Here is an 18,224-nt window from a genome sequence, read left to right on the forward strand (position 1 = left end):
ACATCAGACCGGCAACACGTCATCCAGAGGAGGCTCTCGTGGCCACGCCCCCTTTTGGGGGAAACCAATCCCGTGTCCCTCGTCGACGGTAACGGAGGACACATGTCTCCAAACTTCTACTTTAAACCAACCGCTAACTGTAATAACGCTATGCTGAAGAGCTGCTGTGTAGTAGCTTGAGTAATACACTAAATAATTATTAGACACGCGTATAAAACAAACGTTTGTATAAAAAGAGATGAATGCAGACGAACTTGTCAAAAGTACAATCCAAACATACGTCAGATTACATTGAAGTCTATGAGATCTTCAGTTTTCTATCCCCCTAAATGGGGCGTGGCCTTGACCTCTAGTGAAGAACCCGTATGTGGCGGTCTGAGAAAGTGAAAAATGCTCAGTACAAGGTCATGTCTTCAAATTGCTTGTTTTGTCCAATCAACAGTCCAAAACACAAAGATCTTCGATTCACAATACAAAACAGAGAAGAGCGAACACCAAGTGGCGATGGACAGAAGGTGTTGTACAACGCTTTCAGGCTAGTTTGTGATTGGAGGATTTGTAAAATTGACTTGACTGAACTCACATTTGTGAATCTGGAACCAGTAAATGTTTGGCAGTTGTCAGCAACGTCTATGGCGACCTCTATCAGAAGTTTATCATGTTGTGTTCACAGAAGTATTATAGTGTTGGTGTGAAGTCCGGGGATCACCAAAGACCTTCTCATTCATCCTCGTTCATCGTATTAGCTCTAGTACTGTTTAAAACATGTGTACTTGCGAAGCACACAGCTAACATGTTACACTCTGCAGGTATCGGGATTCCCTGATAGTATCTGTTGCTTCGTTTAACGTGAATAATCTGATCTATCCCTCCTCAGGGATTTGAACGCTCTAGAGGTGATGATGAGGCAACATCAGGAGCTGAAAGCCAAAGTAGACGGCCGCAGCAAGACCATCCAGCAGTGTGCCGATCTGGGCAAGATCCTAATAGCTGCAGGCAACCATGCATCAGAGGAGGTCAGGCCAACCAACAGTCCAACCCACCTGAATGACTAACACACAATGCACCCGTACAAAGACTTGATTAAGATGCAGCAATGTGTTGTTGTGGTCATGACTGCAATCTGTCCGTCACCACAGATACAAGAGAAGCTGGACAGTCTTCTGGCTAAGCAGAGGGATCTGGTTGAGAAATGGGACAAACACCAGGAGAAGTTACAGCGCAGTGAGTAACTCACTATAGACGACTACATCAGAGCAGAACTGTGTTAAATGTCAAATGGGCTCAAACTAGAAATGTTTTTATCATGAATCATGTATGAATCTTATTGTTCTTCTTGTTTGCGCTGACATTACATTACTCACTCTGAACATGACCGAAATGATGAGATACACAATCTCTACGATCTAACGTATAAATATCACCATTATATCACCACTATGAGAGCGTGCATTGGAGCGACGGTAACCGTGCTGTTGGTCCGATGTCACCTCCAGAGCAGGAGAAGTTCCAGTTCGCCCAGGAGACGGTGAAGGCGGAGGCCTGGCTGAAGGCCAAGGAGCCGCTGATCACCTCCAGGGAGCCAGAGGGAGGAGAGGCCCGGGCCCAAACAGACGAGGTTGAGCAACTCATCCTTCGCCACGAAGCCTTCCGCAAGGCTGCTGTAACCTGGAAAGAACGCTTCAGCTCTCTCCGCCAGCTTTCCGCAGTAAGCTTGTAGATAAATGTTTAATCACTTTGGTGGAGTCACAATTTAATGCTGCTACAGGAAGAAAAAAGAAGTGACCTTGGGATGTTGTGTTTGCTTAGCGGGCATGGGCGCTTGCCGTGAGTTTGCATCGTTACGGGCTGAAACGTGTCTCGTGACGTTTACTGCATGTGGGGTACCCTCATTCACTGCACCCGTCTGCTTCTCATGCCACATTGCTTAGTAGCCAATAAAACAGTCTGTTTTGAAATGAGCAAATCATTCCTGATAACTTGTCCTACCTCCATTTTATTGGACCATCCTGCCTTTGATTTCTGGTTTGAACTGGGTTTCTGTAGAGCTATCATTTATTAAGTTAACTCTCTCTTTAGGCTGAGAAGAAGAAAGAGGAGGAGAAGAAGACAACCCCACTCTCCAGCCGAAGGATGTTCCCGTTATCGTGTCTGACTCCCAGCGTTCCCTCAACCAGTGCTACCTCATCTTTCTTGAGGCAGACGGTACAGGCGCATATAGAACCCAAACCCTTACAGACCAGTCTGGATCTGGGTGCCACCCACGCAACCCAGAGATTGTCCTCAACCCTATCCAGCTACAAGCCAGTTATAAACGGATCAGGCTACCACGGACTGGAACAGCAGTGCGGTGGGAAGTTGGTGAGCTCCTCGTACCTCGGGATGAACCACCCGGCGGCCGGAGGTGGAAGTGACTCCGGTTTCTCGGCACTGACCTCCCAGAGTGCTGGAGCAGACACTTCTACTTACCTTGGGATAAACCATCAAACTGCTGGCAGTGCAGAGAGTTCTGGGTACTTTGGACTGACTACTGGGAGTTTGGGTAGCACGCAAAACCATCTAGGCAGTGGCAGGTTAGGAAGTTCAGGTAACCTAGCTCAGCAGCCAAGCGGCGGAGGTATGGGAAGCCCCGGCTTCCTGCCTCAACAGAATATGGGCAGTTCTGGATATTTGGCCCAACCCCAACATATGGGAAGTTCTGGATACTTGGGACATCAGCCTAATTTAGGTAGTACAGGATATTTGGCACAACAGCCTAATATGGGGAGCTCTGGGTATTTGGCACAACAGCCTAATATTGGGAGCTCTGGGTATTTGGCACAACAGCCTAATTTAGGGAGTTCTGGGTATTTGGCACAACAGCCTAATTTAGGGAGTACAGGATATTTGGCACAACAGCCTAATTTAGGGAGTACAGGATATTTGGCACAACAGCCTAATGTGGTCAGTTCTGGATACCTAGCGCAGAATTATCAGAGCGGTGGGGGATTGGGTAGCTCGGGCTTTCTGGCACAAAATCATTACAGCAGTGGAAGTCTGGGCAGTTCTGGTTACATCGCGCAGAGCGGCGGCATCATGGACCCTAAGATGGCGTACGCATGGCAGCACCTGAAAGCTGACTTCATGCAGCCCAGGATCAACCACATCCACAAGGCTGTAAACCCCCTCCTGGAGGCCAGCAGAGTCCAGCGGGAACAGTTTGGGGACATCCCGATGGCAGACATGGTGGGGGTGCCAGAGTCGGGGCTGGAGCTCCTCCACGGCCGCCTCCAGAGGGATCCCCGCGGCAGCCGCTCGGATCCTCAGATGGACCATCTGAGGCGAGAGAGGGAGTACAAGCTGGGCAGACAGACCTCCAGCGAACAGGAGATCCAAGCCAGGTTGAACGAGCTGCCGCTGATTGTGCGTCAGGAGCGCTACCGGCGGCGCCTGGAGAGGCAGTCGTCCAGCGAGCAGGAGGGAAACGGCAAGCAGAGGCTGCAGAGGCAGGACTCCAGTGACCTGGAGGGCTCGGTGAAGGACGGCTCTGACAAACGCTCAGGGTACGTAAACGAGTCCTGCTGGTGACGGTGAAATTCAAATGATCTTTACAAAGTTTGGCTTCCCAGCTGGCCTCGTTAGCACTCTGCAGTGTGAGCCTCAAGACTTTGAATGATTTAATAATGATTGTGTTCACTGTTGGGGTGACTGCTGTCTGTTGTCACTGCAGGGAGAAGAGGTCCACCATGGCAGAGATTGTAGAGCAGGTCCAGGAGAGAGAGGCAGCTAGTGTGAGTTTGCTTACGTGTCACAACGGTGTTATGTTCATTTTTTTGTCTCGGTGTCACGTTCTCTTTTTTTTCTACTTTCTCAGGCGCGAGGAGAGTCTTATCGTCCCGCGAGCAGCCTCTCGGCACCCGTGACTCGTTTTGATGGACGTCCGCGTGCCCGAGACCGCCCCAAACCGAGGAGGAGGCCCCGTCCAAAAGAGCCCGAGGAGACGCGGCGTTCTCGCTCGGCTCCAGCTACCGGTGCCCCGACGACACCTCAGCCGCCGTCACACACTGCCCAAAACGAAGGCTTCCTCTACCGCAAAAAGGCCACCGCCTCCGACCTCGAAGCTCAGCAGAGGAGCCCAAACAGGTACAACCGCTACAGACCCCGACCTTAAGTATCGCCCCCCCTTAGTTACTGTTGCTAGGTCGGACAAGCTTAGCAAAAAGAAACGCCGGTTACGTTTAGCCCAGTGTCGCAGTCTGGTCTGGTCTATAGCTTGGAGCCATAAAGACTTGCTGGTCTGGTCTATAGCTTGGAGCCATAAAGCCCCGCTGGTCTGGTCTATAGCTTGGAGCCACGCTGGTCTGGTCTATAGCTTGGAGCCATAAAGACTTGCTGGTCTGGTCTATAGCTTGGAGCCATAAAGCCCCGCTGGTCTGGTCTATAGCTTGGAGCCATAAAGACTTGCTGGTCTGGTCTATAGCTTGGAGCCATGCTGGTGTGGTCTATAGCTTGGAGCCATAAAGCCATGCTGGTCTGGTCTGGTCTATAGCTTGGAACCATGCTGGTCTGGTCTATAGCTTGGAGCCATAAAGACTTGCTGGTCTGGTCTATAGCTTGGAGCCATGCTGGTCTGGTCTATAGCTTGGAACCATGCTGGTCTGGTCTGGTCTATAGCTTGGAACCATGCTGGTCTGGTCTATAGCTTGGAGCCATAAAGCCATGCTGGTCTGGTCTATAGCTTGGAGCCATGCTGGTCTGGTCTGGTCTATAGCTTGGAACCATGCTGGTCTGGTCTATAGCTTGGAGCCATAAAGCCATGCTGGTCTGGTCTATAGCTTGGAGCCATGCTGGTCTGGTCTATAGCTTGGAACCATGCTGGTCTGGTCTATAGCTTGGAACCATGCTGGTCTGGTCTATAGCTTGGAGCCACGCTGGTCTGGTCTAGAGCTTGGAGCCATGCTGGTCTGGTCTATAGCTTGGAGCCATTAAGACATGCTGGTCTGGTCTATAGCTTGGATTATTACTGTTAGCGGTTTGTTTAAAGTAGAAGTTTGGAGACATGTTTCCTCTGTTACCGTCGACGAGGGACACGGGATTGGTTTCCACCAAAAGGGGGCGTGGTCATGAGAGCCTCCTCTGGATGGCGTGTTGCCGTAGCAACAGTAACTAAGGAGGCGGGGCTTAGCAAAAAAATCAATTCAATGAGTGTTAAAAACATTTGTGAATCTGAAGTTTGTTGTACTTTTGCAAAGTCACATGATGTTTCTTTAAAGACAGAATATCGTTCGGTGTGGTCGTCCATCTCTAATATCGGCTAGTACTGATAGAAAATGTCTTTTTATAAAGTTATGTATTGATGTTAATCTGTGAAGATCTGCTCAATGTGTCATTTTGATTCGACAGTAAGTCCTGGTTGAACGTCTTCTGTGTGCTGAAGGAGGGACAACTGACCTTCTACAAGGACGGTAGGAACCGCACCGCCACGCTAAACGAGGAGCTTCCTGTCGACCTCTGTAACTGCACATTCGATCCTTCGATGGGATACAAGAAGAAGAAGAACGTCTTCATTCTTCAGTAAGAGCTCTTCTGTTGGGACATAGAATACTGTATATAGAACCGGTATCTGTATAGAACTGTCACTGTATCCTGACAGATAGAATATGTGAGGACCATCGTGTTCCTCTGAGTCCTCCTAGTGGTCCTAATCCTGGAGGACAACAGCCAATCACAGCCGAGCTGGAGCTGAGCGGTCTTTGGGCAGCGGTCGATGATCTTAATAGAATATATCTTTACTGTCATTGCACAAGTACAACGAAATTTAAATGCAATCCTTAAAAAGTGAAAGAAACATGAACAATAACGTGTCTAAAACTATAAAAAACAATAAAACTATAAAAACACACACGAGACATTGACATCCTGCAGGTAATGCACGACTCATATCATTATTGCACAGTGAATACTTTACTGTGTTCAGTGCAGTTATGGCTGTTCTTTAATCTGTTAGTCCGTGCTGAGATGGTTCCCTGAAACAGGGAACTGTACAGATCTTCCAGGGAGGGGAGAGGGCAGCCCATAATCTGTAATAATCTGTAATACTGTCAGGATATAGTGACATAACTTTTTGTCATATTTGTTCAAAATGACTGACTGCAGATGGCAGAGATGTGATTTGACATTGTTATAATGTTATAAGGCGTTGCAGTGAATGACAAACTGACTGTTGATTTTCTCTGCAACAGAATAAACGATGGAATCAACTTTGCGTTCCACGCAAAAGACGAGGTAAGAACATGAATGTTTGAGTAGACAGGAGACATAATCCACATAAGAGGTCCATGAGAGACTACATGTCATGAGATGTCTATACTTTAAGGTTTGCTGCATGTATTCATGAAAGTCTGGTGATCTTGTAACCAAAAGACTAAAAGCAGCTGTGAGTGCATCATATGAACAGGTCGTGTGTGTCTCCGGTGTTCTCCTCTCTGTGAGTCATGGGTTGCATTATGACTGACTGGCTGACATGTCCCTTCAACACCATGAACACACTTTGCTCTACTTTATTTATGTTTTAATCAGGCTTTTCAACAGATCGGTGACGAAGAGCAGACAACACACAGGATAACACTGAGTCACAGTTAAAGTCATTTTATAAAGAGACAAACAAAAACAGGAAAATAAAAACAGAAACAAAACATGTACAGAAACAAAACATGTACAAAAACAGTTACATTAAAAGTTACATTAAAAGTAGTAACCTATATTATTTATGGAAACTAACTTCTGAACGTGCTCAGAGTCCGGCTGAGGCTGAGAGACGGTCACGGAGCTGGCCGAAGCGTGCACGGCTACGTCCTGCAGAACCACGGCCAGCCGGGTGAAGTACCAAGTCTTTAGGCGGTCGTGTCGGCCCACGACGCGGAGGCTACGGGGAAAGTACCAGCATGCCAGCTGCTGACAGTCTAACAGACCCGCCACTCGGATAACATGAATATGAACATTTCTGATATTAAAGACCTTTTTCTTCCTCTTAATAATAGAAAACTATTAACAATACTGTTTTATAAAATAACAAACTACTAACGAGGGATAACTAAATGTCATTCCAGTTTAAATGTTTCATGCACTTCATTTAGGCCGACTAGAAAACTGTACTTAAAGGGACAGTTCACCCCCAAATCAAAATCCATATTTTTCCTCTCACCTGTTGTTATCTATGGATCTGGATAGTTTTGGTGTGAGCTGCTGAGTGTTGGAGGTATCGGCCGTAGAGATGCCGCCTCTCTCCGGTGTAATGGAACTAGATGGATCGTAGCTTTTGGTGCTCGAAGCTCCAAAACAATGATTTAAAAACTCAACAACGTCTCGAGCACCGCTGAGTCAGCTAACGGTACAGCCGAGGAGGACGCCATCACGGTTCTCATCTGGTCCATCAGTAGATGCACGCTGTGAATTGAAGTTATAACTTTGATCTGAAATGATGAAATGGTGTAGATCCTAAAACATGCAGAGGAGAAAGAGCTTCCTCATATGAACCTGTGTCCTCTGCTGCTCTCCGTAGGAGGACCTGAAGGCTTGGACTTCAAACATCACCACCTCTATAGCTGAGCACGAGGCCATGGGCACGCCGGGCACCTCGTCCATGGACCCCGACCACTCGGAGAGGAAGGAGAAGTCGGAGGGGGACGCCGACGCCCGGTCAGAGAGGTCCGAGCTCGCCGAAGGGGAGGAGCGGTCCGAGAAGGAGAGGTCAGAGAAAGGCGACGGCTCCGAGAAGTTAGACACGTCAGAAATCGCCGACAAAATGGAGGGCGGGGCGGGGGGGTCCAGCACGTCTGGAAAGAGCAAATGAGGAGCCCCCCCCCCCCCCTTTGTGTTTTAACATTACTCACTGACTAACGGCGTCGGAGGCGGCGGGAGGGAGGGACGGATGGAGAGCATGTGCAGCTAGGTTTGCAGATCCTCGGTCACAGAGCTGGAACACACCGAGGCCGCGGTCCTCCTCGGACTGACTATCGTTACTGTGACGGACTAATCTCTCAGCCCCCCCCCCCCTTCACCCAGCCAATACATCAGTGCTTGCATCGAGCCACCTGCTGGGAGAGAGGAGGTCGGCCCGACAGACTCACAGACAGACAGACTCCAACAAGTGACTCCAGGAAGTAGTCACTGTCACGTCCCATCGCCGATCGTTTAATCTCTTGGATCCACAGCATCTTTCTGTATGTATCTTTGACTGATAATGTAATGCTCCGTCTAGATAGACAACAAACCCCAGAACGGGGGAATGAAATGTTTCACGATATCAAAAAAACAAAGAAAAGAAAAACAGTTTTTTGAAGCAATATACTTTTTTATTTCTTCTCTTTATTGAAGAGAGAAAAAGAGGAAAAGGAAACAATTGCAAATGTGAACTCTATGATTTGTCACATCCTCGTAAAGCTTTCTCCGGGCAGTTGTGCACCTTAGACACCTGACACATCTGTATCCACCTGACACATCTGTATACACCCGACACATCTGTATACACCCGACACATCTGTACACTAACCATAAAGACATTTAATCCCATCACACGGCTAAGCTTTGAATCATGTTAATATAACGGAATGCTGGTGTTACCCACCTGACCTCATCGGTGTCGATGAACACACACTTCTTATCCTTTTGGTTTCTATTGTTGTTATTATGATTATGATTATTATTGTTTGTCCAACGATCCATGTGAAGAAAAGAGCTTTCCATCAGATTGTGATCCACGGTGTGTTCAACGTGGCGATGCTCAAAGTAAAAAGACGCCGAGGTGACACCATGCCTTTGTATACATGACAGACATCAGAACATTGCATGAAGAAGTCTATTAGTGCACCTGTTAAACTTGCCTTTCTTTGGTTCTGGGAGACGCTGGGCCGTGTTGGAATCGCAATAACTGAATGTGAGGGGGGGGAATGTATTTTACTATCATGGTCCACTACTGAGAATCCAGAGGTGAGTCTGAGGAGGGAGGGTTGACCTGTAACCACAGGAAGCATGAGAAGATGTGGTGGTGGGAGGGGTGACTCCTCCTTCGTCTGTAACATGAGTTAAGAAGCCCGACGGCCCGACGGCCCGACGGCTGGTTCTACTGGATTACTGCTGTTTACTGAGTTCAGCTGGGAAATGTTCCAATGATCCATCAACACCACCAGAGACCCTGGTACCCCAAACTGTAAAAACTCCCCCCCCACCGGTCCTCTGACAGTCCAGCCTCTCCGTCCCCCTTCTGTCCCCCACTCCGTCCCCCTTCTTCCCCCCCACCTCTGACAGTCCAGCATCCCTGTCCCCCCCTGGCCATCGGAGAGTCCAGCCTCTCCGTCCCCCTTCTGTCCCCCTTCTGTCCCCCCCGGTCCTCTGAGAGTCCAGCCTCTCCGTCCCCCTTCTGTCCCCCCTCCTGTCCCCCCCGGTCCTCTGAGAGTCCAGCCTCTCTGTCCCCCTTCTGTCCCCCCTTCTGTCCCCCCTTCTGTCCCCCTCGGTCCTCTGAGAGTCCAGCCTCTCCGTCCCCCTTCTGTCCCCCCTTCTGTCCCCCTCGGTCCTCTGAGAGTCCAGCCTCTCCGTCCCCCTTCTGTCCCCCCTTCTGTCCCCCCCGGTCCTCTGAGAGTCCAGCCTCTCCGTCCCCCTTCTGTCCCCCCTTCTGTCCCCCCCGGTCCTCTGAGAGTCCAGCCTCTCCGTCCCCCTTCTGTCCCCCCTTCTGTCCCCCCCGGTCCTCTGAGAGTCCAGCCTCTCCGTCCCCCTTCTGTCCCCCCTTCTGTCCCCCCCGGTCCTCTGAGAGTCCAGCCTCTCCGTCCCCCTTCTGTCCCCCCTTCTGTCCCCCTCGGTCCTCTGAGAGTCCAGCCTCTCCGTCCCCCTTCTGTCCCCCCTTCTGTCCCCCTCGGTCCTCTGAGAGTCCAGCCTCTCCGTCCCCCTTCTGTCCCCCCTTCTGTCCCCCCCGGTCCTCTGAGAGTCCAGCCTCTCCGTCCCCCTTCTGTCCCCCCCGGTCCTCTGAGAGTCCAGCCTCTCCGTCCCCCCGTGTCTTTCATTCTGAAGGTCAAACTGATTGAACTCTCTCCATCAAAAGGCAAGTTAAATGTAATAAACTGTCATGATCCGAGTCATGAATATTGTATATACCTATCTTTGTATGTATACCAATAAATCCTGTGCTCTAATAAAAACAATACTCTGAACTGAAATGGGTAAAATTAAAACATTTGTATTAATCCACAAATAAAAAAATATATATTCATGTTTATTACATTTAAAATGAAAAATATGCAAATTAGGATCCACCATTAAATATGATAGTGTATATAAGTACATCCAGTATCTAGTATCTATAGGAGCAGCAGGACAGACTGGAGGTATGCTGTTGTATCAGACTCAGCCCCAATAAGAAGTAAAGGATTAACTCCTTTAGTACATGCTGCTCTGGATGATTCATTATTCAGCTGATTAGACTGTTAAACAGGCCTCATCAGTCACCATAGATGTGGGTCAGTAGGGGCCTACTACAACCACTAGTAGGTTTTATCATCTACTCATATGGTAGATCACCACAGAAGGTATAAAAGAAGACATAGTCATTATGACAGGAGCAGAGGGGGAAGTCAGGCGCTGTAGTATCGACAGCGTGAAACTCCGTAAGGGGTCGAGGTCGGGAAAACAAAACACGGTGTTTCCACTGCGGAGACCGGAGTTAATAGATATGAGGTGCCAAGCACAAACGTTTTATTTCTAAATTAATCAGATAACCGTGAAATTTGTACTGTGGTCCTGCTCCTCAGTTCGTATTGTAATCAGATCAGATGTTGCTGTGTCTACCTGTGTTACTGAGGACAGAAGGGACGTGTTGCTGTGTCTACCTGTGTTACTGAGGACAGTAGAGACGTGTTGCTGTGTCTACCTGTGTTACTGAGGACAGTAGAGACGTGTTGCTGTGTCTACCTGTGTTACTGAGGACAGAAGGGACGTGTTGCTGTGTCTACCTGTGTTACTGAGGACAGTAGAGACGTGTTGCTGTGTCTACCTGTGTTACTGAGAACAGTAGACGTGTTGCTGTGTCTACCTGTGTTACTGAGGACAGGAGGGACGTGTTGCTGTGTCTACCTGTGTTACTGAGGACAGAAGGGACGTGTTGCTGTGTCTACCTGTGTTACTGACGACAGTAGAGACGTGTTGCTGTGTCTACCTGTGTTACTGAGGACAGAAGGGACGTGTTGCTGTGTCTACCTGTACTACTGAGGACAGTAGAGACGTGTTGCTGTGTCTACAAGTGTTACTGAGGACAGAAGGGACGTGTTGCTGTGTCTACCTGTGTTACTGAGGACAGTAGAGACGTGTTGCTGTGTCTACCTGTACTACTGAGGACAGTAGAGACGTGTTGCTGTGTCTACCTGTACTACTGAGGACAGTAGAGACGTGTTGCTGTGTCTACCTGTACTACTGAGGACAGTAGAGACGTGTTGCTGTGTCTACCTGTACTACTGAGGACAGTAGAGACGTGTTGCTGTGTCTACCTGTACTACTGAGGACAGTAGAGACGTGTTGCTGTGTCTACAAGTGTTACTGAGGACAGAAGGGACGTGTTGCTGTGTCTACCTGTGTTACTGAGGACAGTAGAGACGTGTTGCTGTGTCTACCTGTGTTACTGAGGACAGTAGAGACGTGTTGCTGTGTCTACCTGTACTACTGAGGACAGTAGAGACGTGTTGCTGTGTCTACCTGTACTACTGAGGACAGTAGAGACGTGTTGCTGTGTCTACCTGTACTACTGAGGACAGTAGAGACGTGTTGCTGTGTCTACCTGTACTACTGAGGACAGTAGAGACGTGTTGCTGTGTCTACCTGTACTACTGAGGACAGTAGAGACGTGTTGCTGTGTCTACCTGTACTACTGAGGACAGTAGAGACGTGTTGCTGTGTCTACCTGTACTACTGAGGACAGTAGAGACGTGTTGCTGTGTCTACCTGTACTACTGAGGACAGTAGAGACGTGTTGCTGTGTCTACCTGTACTACTGAGGACAGTAGAGACGTGTTGCTGTGTCTACCTGTGTTACTGAGGACAGTAGAGACGTGTTGCTGTGTCTACCTGTGTTACTGAGGACAGTAGAGAAGTGTTGCTGTGTCTACCTGTGTTACTGAGGACAGTAGAGACGTGTTGCTGTGTCTACCTGTGTTACTGAGGACAGTAGAGACGTGTTGCTGTGTCTACCTGTACTACTGAGGACAGTATAGACGTTTTGCTGTGTCAGAGACGTGTTGCTGTGTCTACCTGTGTTACTGAGGACAGTAGAGGACAGAAGAGACGGTGTCTACCTGTCCTCCTGGAGGAGAACAGGTGAGCTGTGTGTTAACAGAGTGAATGTTATTTTGTTCAGTCACCGTGTGTTTTTCCATAAAGTGCCGTGTCATGCTGAGCAGAAGAGGAAACAGTTGAAACATGAATCTGGACGGTGAGTCCGTCATTGAAAACAGATTTAAATCACTGAAATAGGAGCTTTATAGTATATTTCGTGTGGCTGTAACTTCATCGCTCACGGCGTCACCGTGTGGCTGTAACTGTTCATCGCTCACGGCGTCACCGTGTCGCCGTGACGTAGTACACCGTGTACGACCGTGGTACGTACAGTAAGATATGATAACACAGTAAAGATGTTGGAGGTGGTACGTACAGTAAGATATGATAACACAGTAAAGATGTTGGAGGTGGTACGTACAGTTAGATATGATAACACACAGTAAAGATGTTAGAGGTGGTACGTACAGTTAGATATGATAACACACAGTAAAGATGTTGGAGGTGGTACGTACAGTAAGATATGATAACACAGTAAAGATGTTAGAGGTGGTACGTACAGTTAGATATGATAACACAGTAAAGATGTTGGAGGTGGTACGTACAGTTAGATATGATAACACAGTAAAGATGTTGGAGGTGGTACGTACAGTTAGATATGATAACACAGTAAAGATGTTGGAGGTGGTACGTACAGTTAGATATGATAACACAGTAAAGATGTTGGAGGTGGTACGTACAGTTAGATATGATAACACAGTAAAGATGTTGGAGGTGGTACGTACAGTTAGATATGATAACACAGTAAAGATGTTGGAGGTGGTACGTACAGTTAGATATGATAACACACAGTAAAGATGTTGGAGGTGGTACGTACAGTTAGATATGATAACACAGTAAAGATGTTGGAGGTGGTACGTACAGTAAGATATGATAACACAGTAAAGATGTTGGAGGTGGTACGTACAGTTAGATATGATAACACAGTAAAGATGTTAGAGGTGGTACGTACAGTAAGATATGATAACACACAGTAAAGATGTTGGAGGTGGTACGTACAGTTAGATATGATAACACAGTAAAGATGTTGGAGGTGGTACGTACAGTTAGATATGATAACACAGTAAAGATGTTGGAGGTGGTACGTACAGTTAGATATGATAACACAGTAAAGATGTTGGAGGTGGTACGTACAGTTAGATATGATAACACAGTAAAGATGTTAGAGGTGGTACGTACAGTTAGATATGATAACACAGTAAAGATGTTGGAGGTGGTACGTACAGTAAGATATGATAACACACAGTAAAGATGTTGGAGGTGGTACGTACAGTTAGATATGATAACACAGTAAAGATGTTGGAGGTGGTACGTACAGTTAGATATGATAACACAGTAAAGATGTTGGAGGTGGTACGTACAGTTAGATATGATAACACACAGTAAAGATGTTGGAGGTGGTACGTACAGTAAGATATGATAACACAGTAAAGATGTTGGAGGTGGTACGTACAGTTAGATATGATAACACAGTAAAGATGTTGGAGGTGGTACGTACAGTAAGATATGATAACACAGTAAAGATGTTGGAGGTGGTACGTACAGTTAGATATGATAACACAGTAAAGATGTTAGAGGTGGTACGTACAGTTAGATATGATAACACAGTAAAGATGTTGGAGGTGGTACGTACAGTTAGATATGATAACACAGTAAAGATGTTGGAGGTGGTACGTACAGTTAGATATGATAACACACAGTAAAGATGTTGGAGGTGGTACGTACAGTTAGATATGATAACACAGTAAAGATGTTGGAGGTGGTACGTACAGTTAGATATGATAACACACAGTAAAGATGTTGGAGGTGGTACGTACAGTTAGATATGATAACACAGTAAAGATGTTGGAGGTGGTACGTACAGTAAGATATGATAACACAGTAAAGATGTTGGAGGTGGTACGTACAGTTAGATATGATAACACAGCAAAAGATGTTGGAGGTGGTACGTACAGTTAGATATGATAACACAGCAAAAGATGTTGGAGGTGGTACGTACAGTTAGATATGATAACACACAGTAAAGATGTTGGAGGTGGTACGTACAGTTAGATATGATAACACAGTAAAGATGTTGGAGGTGGTACGTACAGTTAGATATAACACACAGTAAAGATGTTGGAGGTGGTACGTACAGTAAGATATGATAACACACAGTAAAGATGTTGGAGGTGGTACGTACAGTTAGATATGATAACACACAGTAAAGATGTTGGAGGTGGTACGTACAGTAAGATATGATAACACAGTAAAGATGTTGGAGGTGGTACGTACAGTTAGATATGATAACACACAGTAAAGATGTTGGAGGTGGTACGTACAGTTAGATATGATAACACAGTAAAGATGTTAGAGGTGGTACGTACAGTTAGATATGATAACACAGTAAAGATGTTAGAGGTGGTACGTACAGTTAGATATGATAACACAGTAAAGATGTTGGAGGTGGTACGTACAGTTAGATATGATAACACAGTAAAGATGTTGGAGGTGGTACGTACAGTTAGATATGATAACACACAGTAAAGATGTTGGAGGTGGTACGTACAGTTAGATATGATAACACACAGTAAAGATGTTGGAGGTGGTACGTACAGTTAGATATGATAACACAGTAAAGATGTTGGAGGTGGTACGTACAGTTAGATATGATAACACAGTAAAGATGTTGGAGGTGGTACGTACAGTTAGATATGATAACACAGTAAAGATGTTGGAGGTGGTACGTACAGTTAGATATGATAACACACAGTAAAGATGTTAGAGGTGGTACGTACAGTTAGATATGATAACACAGTAAAGATGTTAGAGGTGGTACGTACAGTTAGATATGATAACACAGTAAAGATGTTGGAGGTGGTACGTACAGTTAGATATGATAACACAGTAAAGATGTTGGAGGTGGTACGTACAGTTAGATATGATAACACAGTAAAGATGTTAGAGGTGGTACGTACAGTAAGATATGATAACACAGTAAAGATGTTGGAGGTGGTACGTACAGTTAGATATGATAACACACAGTAAAGATGTTGGAGGTGGTACGTACAGTTAGATATGATAACACAGTAAAGATGTTGGAGGTGGTACGTACAGTTAGATATGATAACACAGTAAAGATGTTGGAGGTGGTACGTACAGTTAGATATGATAACACAGTAAAGATGTTGGAGGTGGTACGTACAGTAAGATATGATAACACAGTAAAGATGTTGGAGGTGGTACGTACAGTTAGATATGATAACACAGTAAAGATGTTGGAGGTGGTACGTACAGTTAGATATGATAACACAGTAAAGATGTTGGAGGTGGTACGTACAGTTAGATATGATAACACAGTAAAGATGTTGGAGGTGGTACGTACAGTTAGATATGATAACACAGTAAAGATGTTGGAGGTGGTACGTACAGTAAGATATGATAACACAGTAAAGATGTTAGAGGTGGTACGTACAGTTAGATATGATAACACAGTAAAGATGTTGGAGGTGGTACGTACAGTTAGATATGATAACACAGTAAAGATGTTAGAGGTGGTACGTACAGTTAGATATGATAACACACAGTAAAGATGTTGGAGGTGGTACGTACAGTTAGATATGATAACACAGTAAAGATGTTGGAGGTGGTACGTACAGTTAGATATGATAACACAGTAAAGATGTTAGAGGTGGTACGTACAGTTAGATATGATAACACAGTAAAGATGTTGGAGGTGGTACGTACAGTTAGATATGATAACACAGTAAAGATGTTGGAGGTGGTACGTACAGTTAGATATGATAACACAGTAAAGATGTTAGAGGTGGTACGTACAGTTAGATATGATAACACACAGTAAAGATGTTAGAGGTGGTACGTACAGTTAGATATGATAACACAGTAAAGATGTTGGAGGTGGTACGTACAGTTAGATATGATAACACAGTAAAGATGTTGGAGGTGGTACGTACAGTTAGATATGATAACACAGTAAAGATGTTGGAGGTGGTACGTACAGTTAGATATGATAACACAGTAAAGATGTTGGAGGTGGTACGTACAGTTAGATATGATAACACAGTAAAGATGTTGGAGGTGGTACGTACAGTTAGATATGATAACACAGTAAAGATGTTAGAGGTGGTACGTACAGTTAGATATGATAACACACAGTAAAGATGTTAGAGGTGGTACGTACAGTTAGATATGATAACACAGTAAAGATGTTGGAGGTGGTACGTACAGTTAGATATGATAACACAGTAAAGATGTTGGAGGTGGTACGTACAGTTAGATATGATAACACAGTAAAGATGTTGGAGGTGGTACGTACAGTTAGATATGATAACACAGTAAAGATGTTGGAGGTGGTACGTACAGTTAGATATGATAACACAGTAAAGATGTTGGAGGTGGTACGTACAGTTAGATATGATAACACAGTAAAGATGTTAGAGGTGGTACGTACAGTTAGATATGATAACACAGTAAAGATGTTAGAGGTGGTACGTACAGTTAGATATGATAACACAGTAAAGATGTTAGAGGTGGTACGTACAGTTAGATATGATAACACACAGTAAAGATGTTAGAGGTGGTACGTACAGTTAGATATGATAACACAGTAAAGATGTTGGAGGTGGTACGTACAGTTAGATATGATAACACAGTAAAGATGTTAGAGGTGGTACGTACAGTTAGATATGATAACACAGTAAAGATGTTAGAGGTGGTACGTACAGTTAGATATGATAACACACAGTAAAGATGTTAGAGGTGGTACGTACAGTTAGATATGATAACACACAGTAAAGATGTTGGAGGTGGTACGTACAGTTAGATATGATAACACAGTAAAGATGTTAGAGGTGGTACGTACAGTTAGATATGATAACACAGTAAAGATGTTGGAGGTGGTACATACAGTTAGATATGATAACACAGTAAAGTGTGTAGATATGCCGTTGATAAGGAAACACACGGTGGAGTTGGAGCTGACTGCAGGACTGAAGCTCTGCTGGAGATCCACTGAAGAGCTGCTGCTGCTCTCCAGACGGAGTCCTGCTCCTGAACACATCTGTAACTGGCACAATGCAAACATTTCTACGCTGTATTTATGGCTTTCTTATAGCAGCCGATGCTGAATCTCATCCCAGCTACGTACGTGCACTTTTAAATAAAATGTGTGTGAATAATTGATCTGAGTAAAAATAAAGGCTTGTTTTGCACTAAAGGCTCGTGCACGGTGGAAGACAGACGTGGTCATGCAGCGTCTATTCTATTATAAAACATACATGTATACACAGCATTGCACAAAATCTGCACAACTTGATGTATGTTTTAAGAATGTACATTGAATTATGATGAGTTTATTGAATTGAATGAATCTGCCAATATCCGTCTGTGGAAATATGGTCTCATAAAATCTGTCCATCACTTCATGTTGTCTTCTTTCCCCTCTGTAGGTCTGTAGCGTGGTGACGGACACTTTATAATGTTACGGTTCATCTAAGTTAGAATGTTAAAGACGCCTCAGATGAATGGTTGATGTATTGTCTGATTGATCACTGCAGTAGATATTAAAGCTTCAGTAGGCAGAATGAGAACGAGGTCCTCCCTCCCTAACACATCCAGAGGAGGAGATGCTATTTTAAGATGTTTTAACAAAGTCATTGAAGTTTTCTGTGTGAAAACCATATTTAATATTCATGTAATATTCAAAGCAGTCTTTTTTCTTATGTCTGCAGGGATCTTTACATTTGTGATCACTGAAAGTATTTTAGCTAAATTAATGAGCTGTGTCCTGAAGTTAAGTTTTAGATGATTTAATTCAGTTTGTCAGGATGTCTTTATCTGTTTTACCTGAACCATCCCTTTATTTATTCCATGGC

The 18,224-nt window shown here is 45.4% G+C and overlaps 1 protein-coding gene across 2 annotated transcripts in view; it reads left to right on the plus strand.

Moving 5' to 3' along the window:
- The window catches only part of sptbn4a (spectrin, beta, non-erythrocytic 4a), a 42,410-nt gene extending 34,086 nt beyond the window's left edge, over window positions 1–8,324 (plus strand). For both annotated transcript variants that reach the window (XM_074610796.1, XM_074610797.1), the window contains 9 exons: window positions 878–1,016; window positions 1,140–1,224; window positions 1,497–1,708; window positions 2,080–3,542; window positions 3,710–3,770; window positions 3,854–4,122; window positions 5,383–5,553; window positions 6,222–6,264; window positions 7,541–8,324. In XM_074610796.1, coding sequence (XP_074466897.1) covers window positions 878–1,016; window positions 1,140–1,224; window positions 1,497–1,708; window positions 2,080–3,542; window positions 3,710–3,770; window positions 3,854–4,122; window positions 5,383–5,553; window positions 6,222–6,264; window positions 7,541–7,831 — 2,734 coding nt within the window. In that variant the 3' untranslated portion in view covers window positions 7,832–8,324. The remainder of the gene's footprint in view (window positions 1–877; window positions 1,017–1,139; window positions 1,225–1,496; window positions 1,709–2,079; window positions 3,543–3,709; window positions 3,771–3,853; window positions 4,123–5,382; window positions 5,554–6,221; window positions 6,265–7,540) is intronic.
- The last annotated feature ends 9,900 nt before the right edge of the window (window positions 8,325–18,224 follow it).

This window comes from Sebastes fasciatus, chromosome 16 (genome assembly GCF_043250625.1).
Source record: "Sebastes fasciatus isolate fSebFas1 chromosome 16, fSebFas1.pri, whole genome shotgun sequence".
NCBI classification, from domain to species: domain Eukaryota; kingdom Metazoa; phylum Chordata; class Actinopteri; order Perciformes; family Sebastidae; genus Sebastes; species Sebastes fasciatus.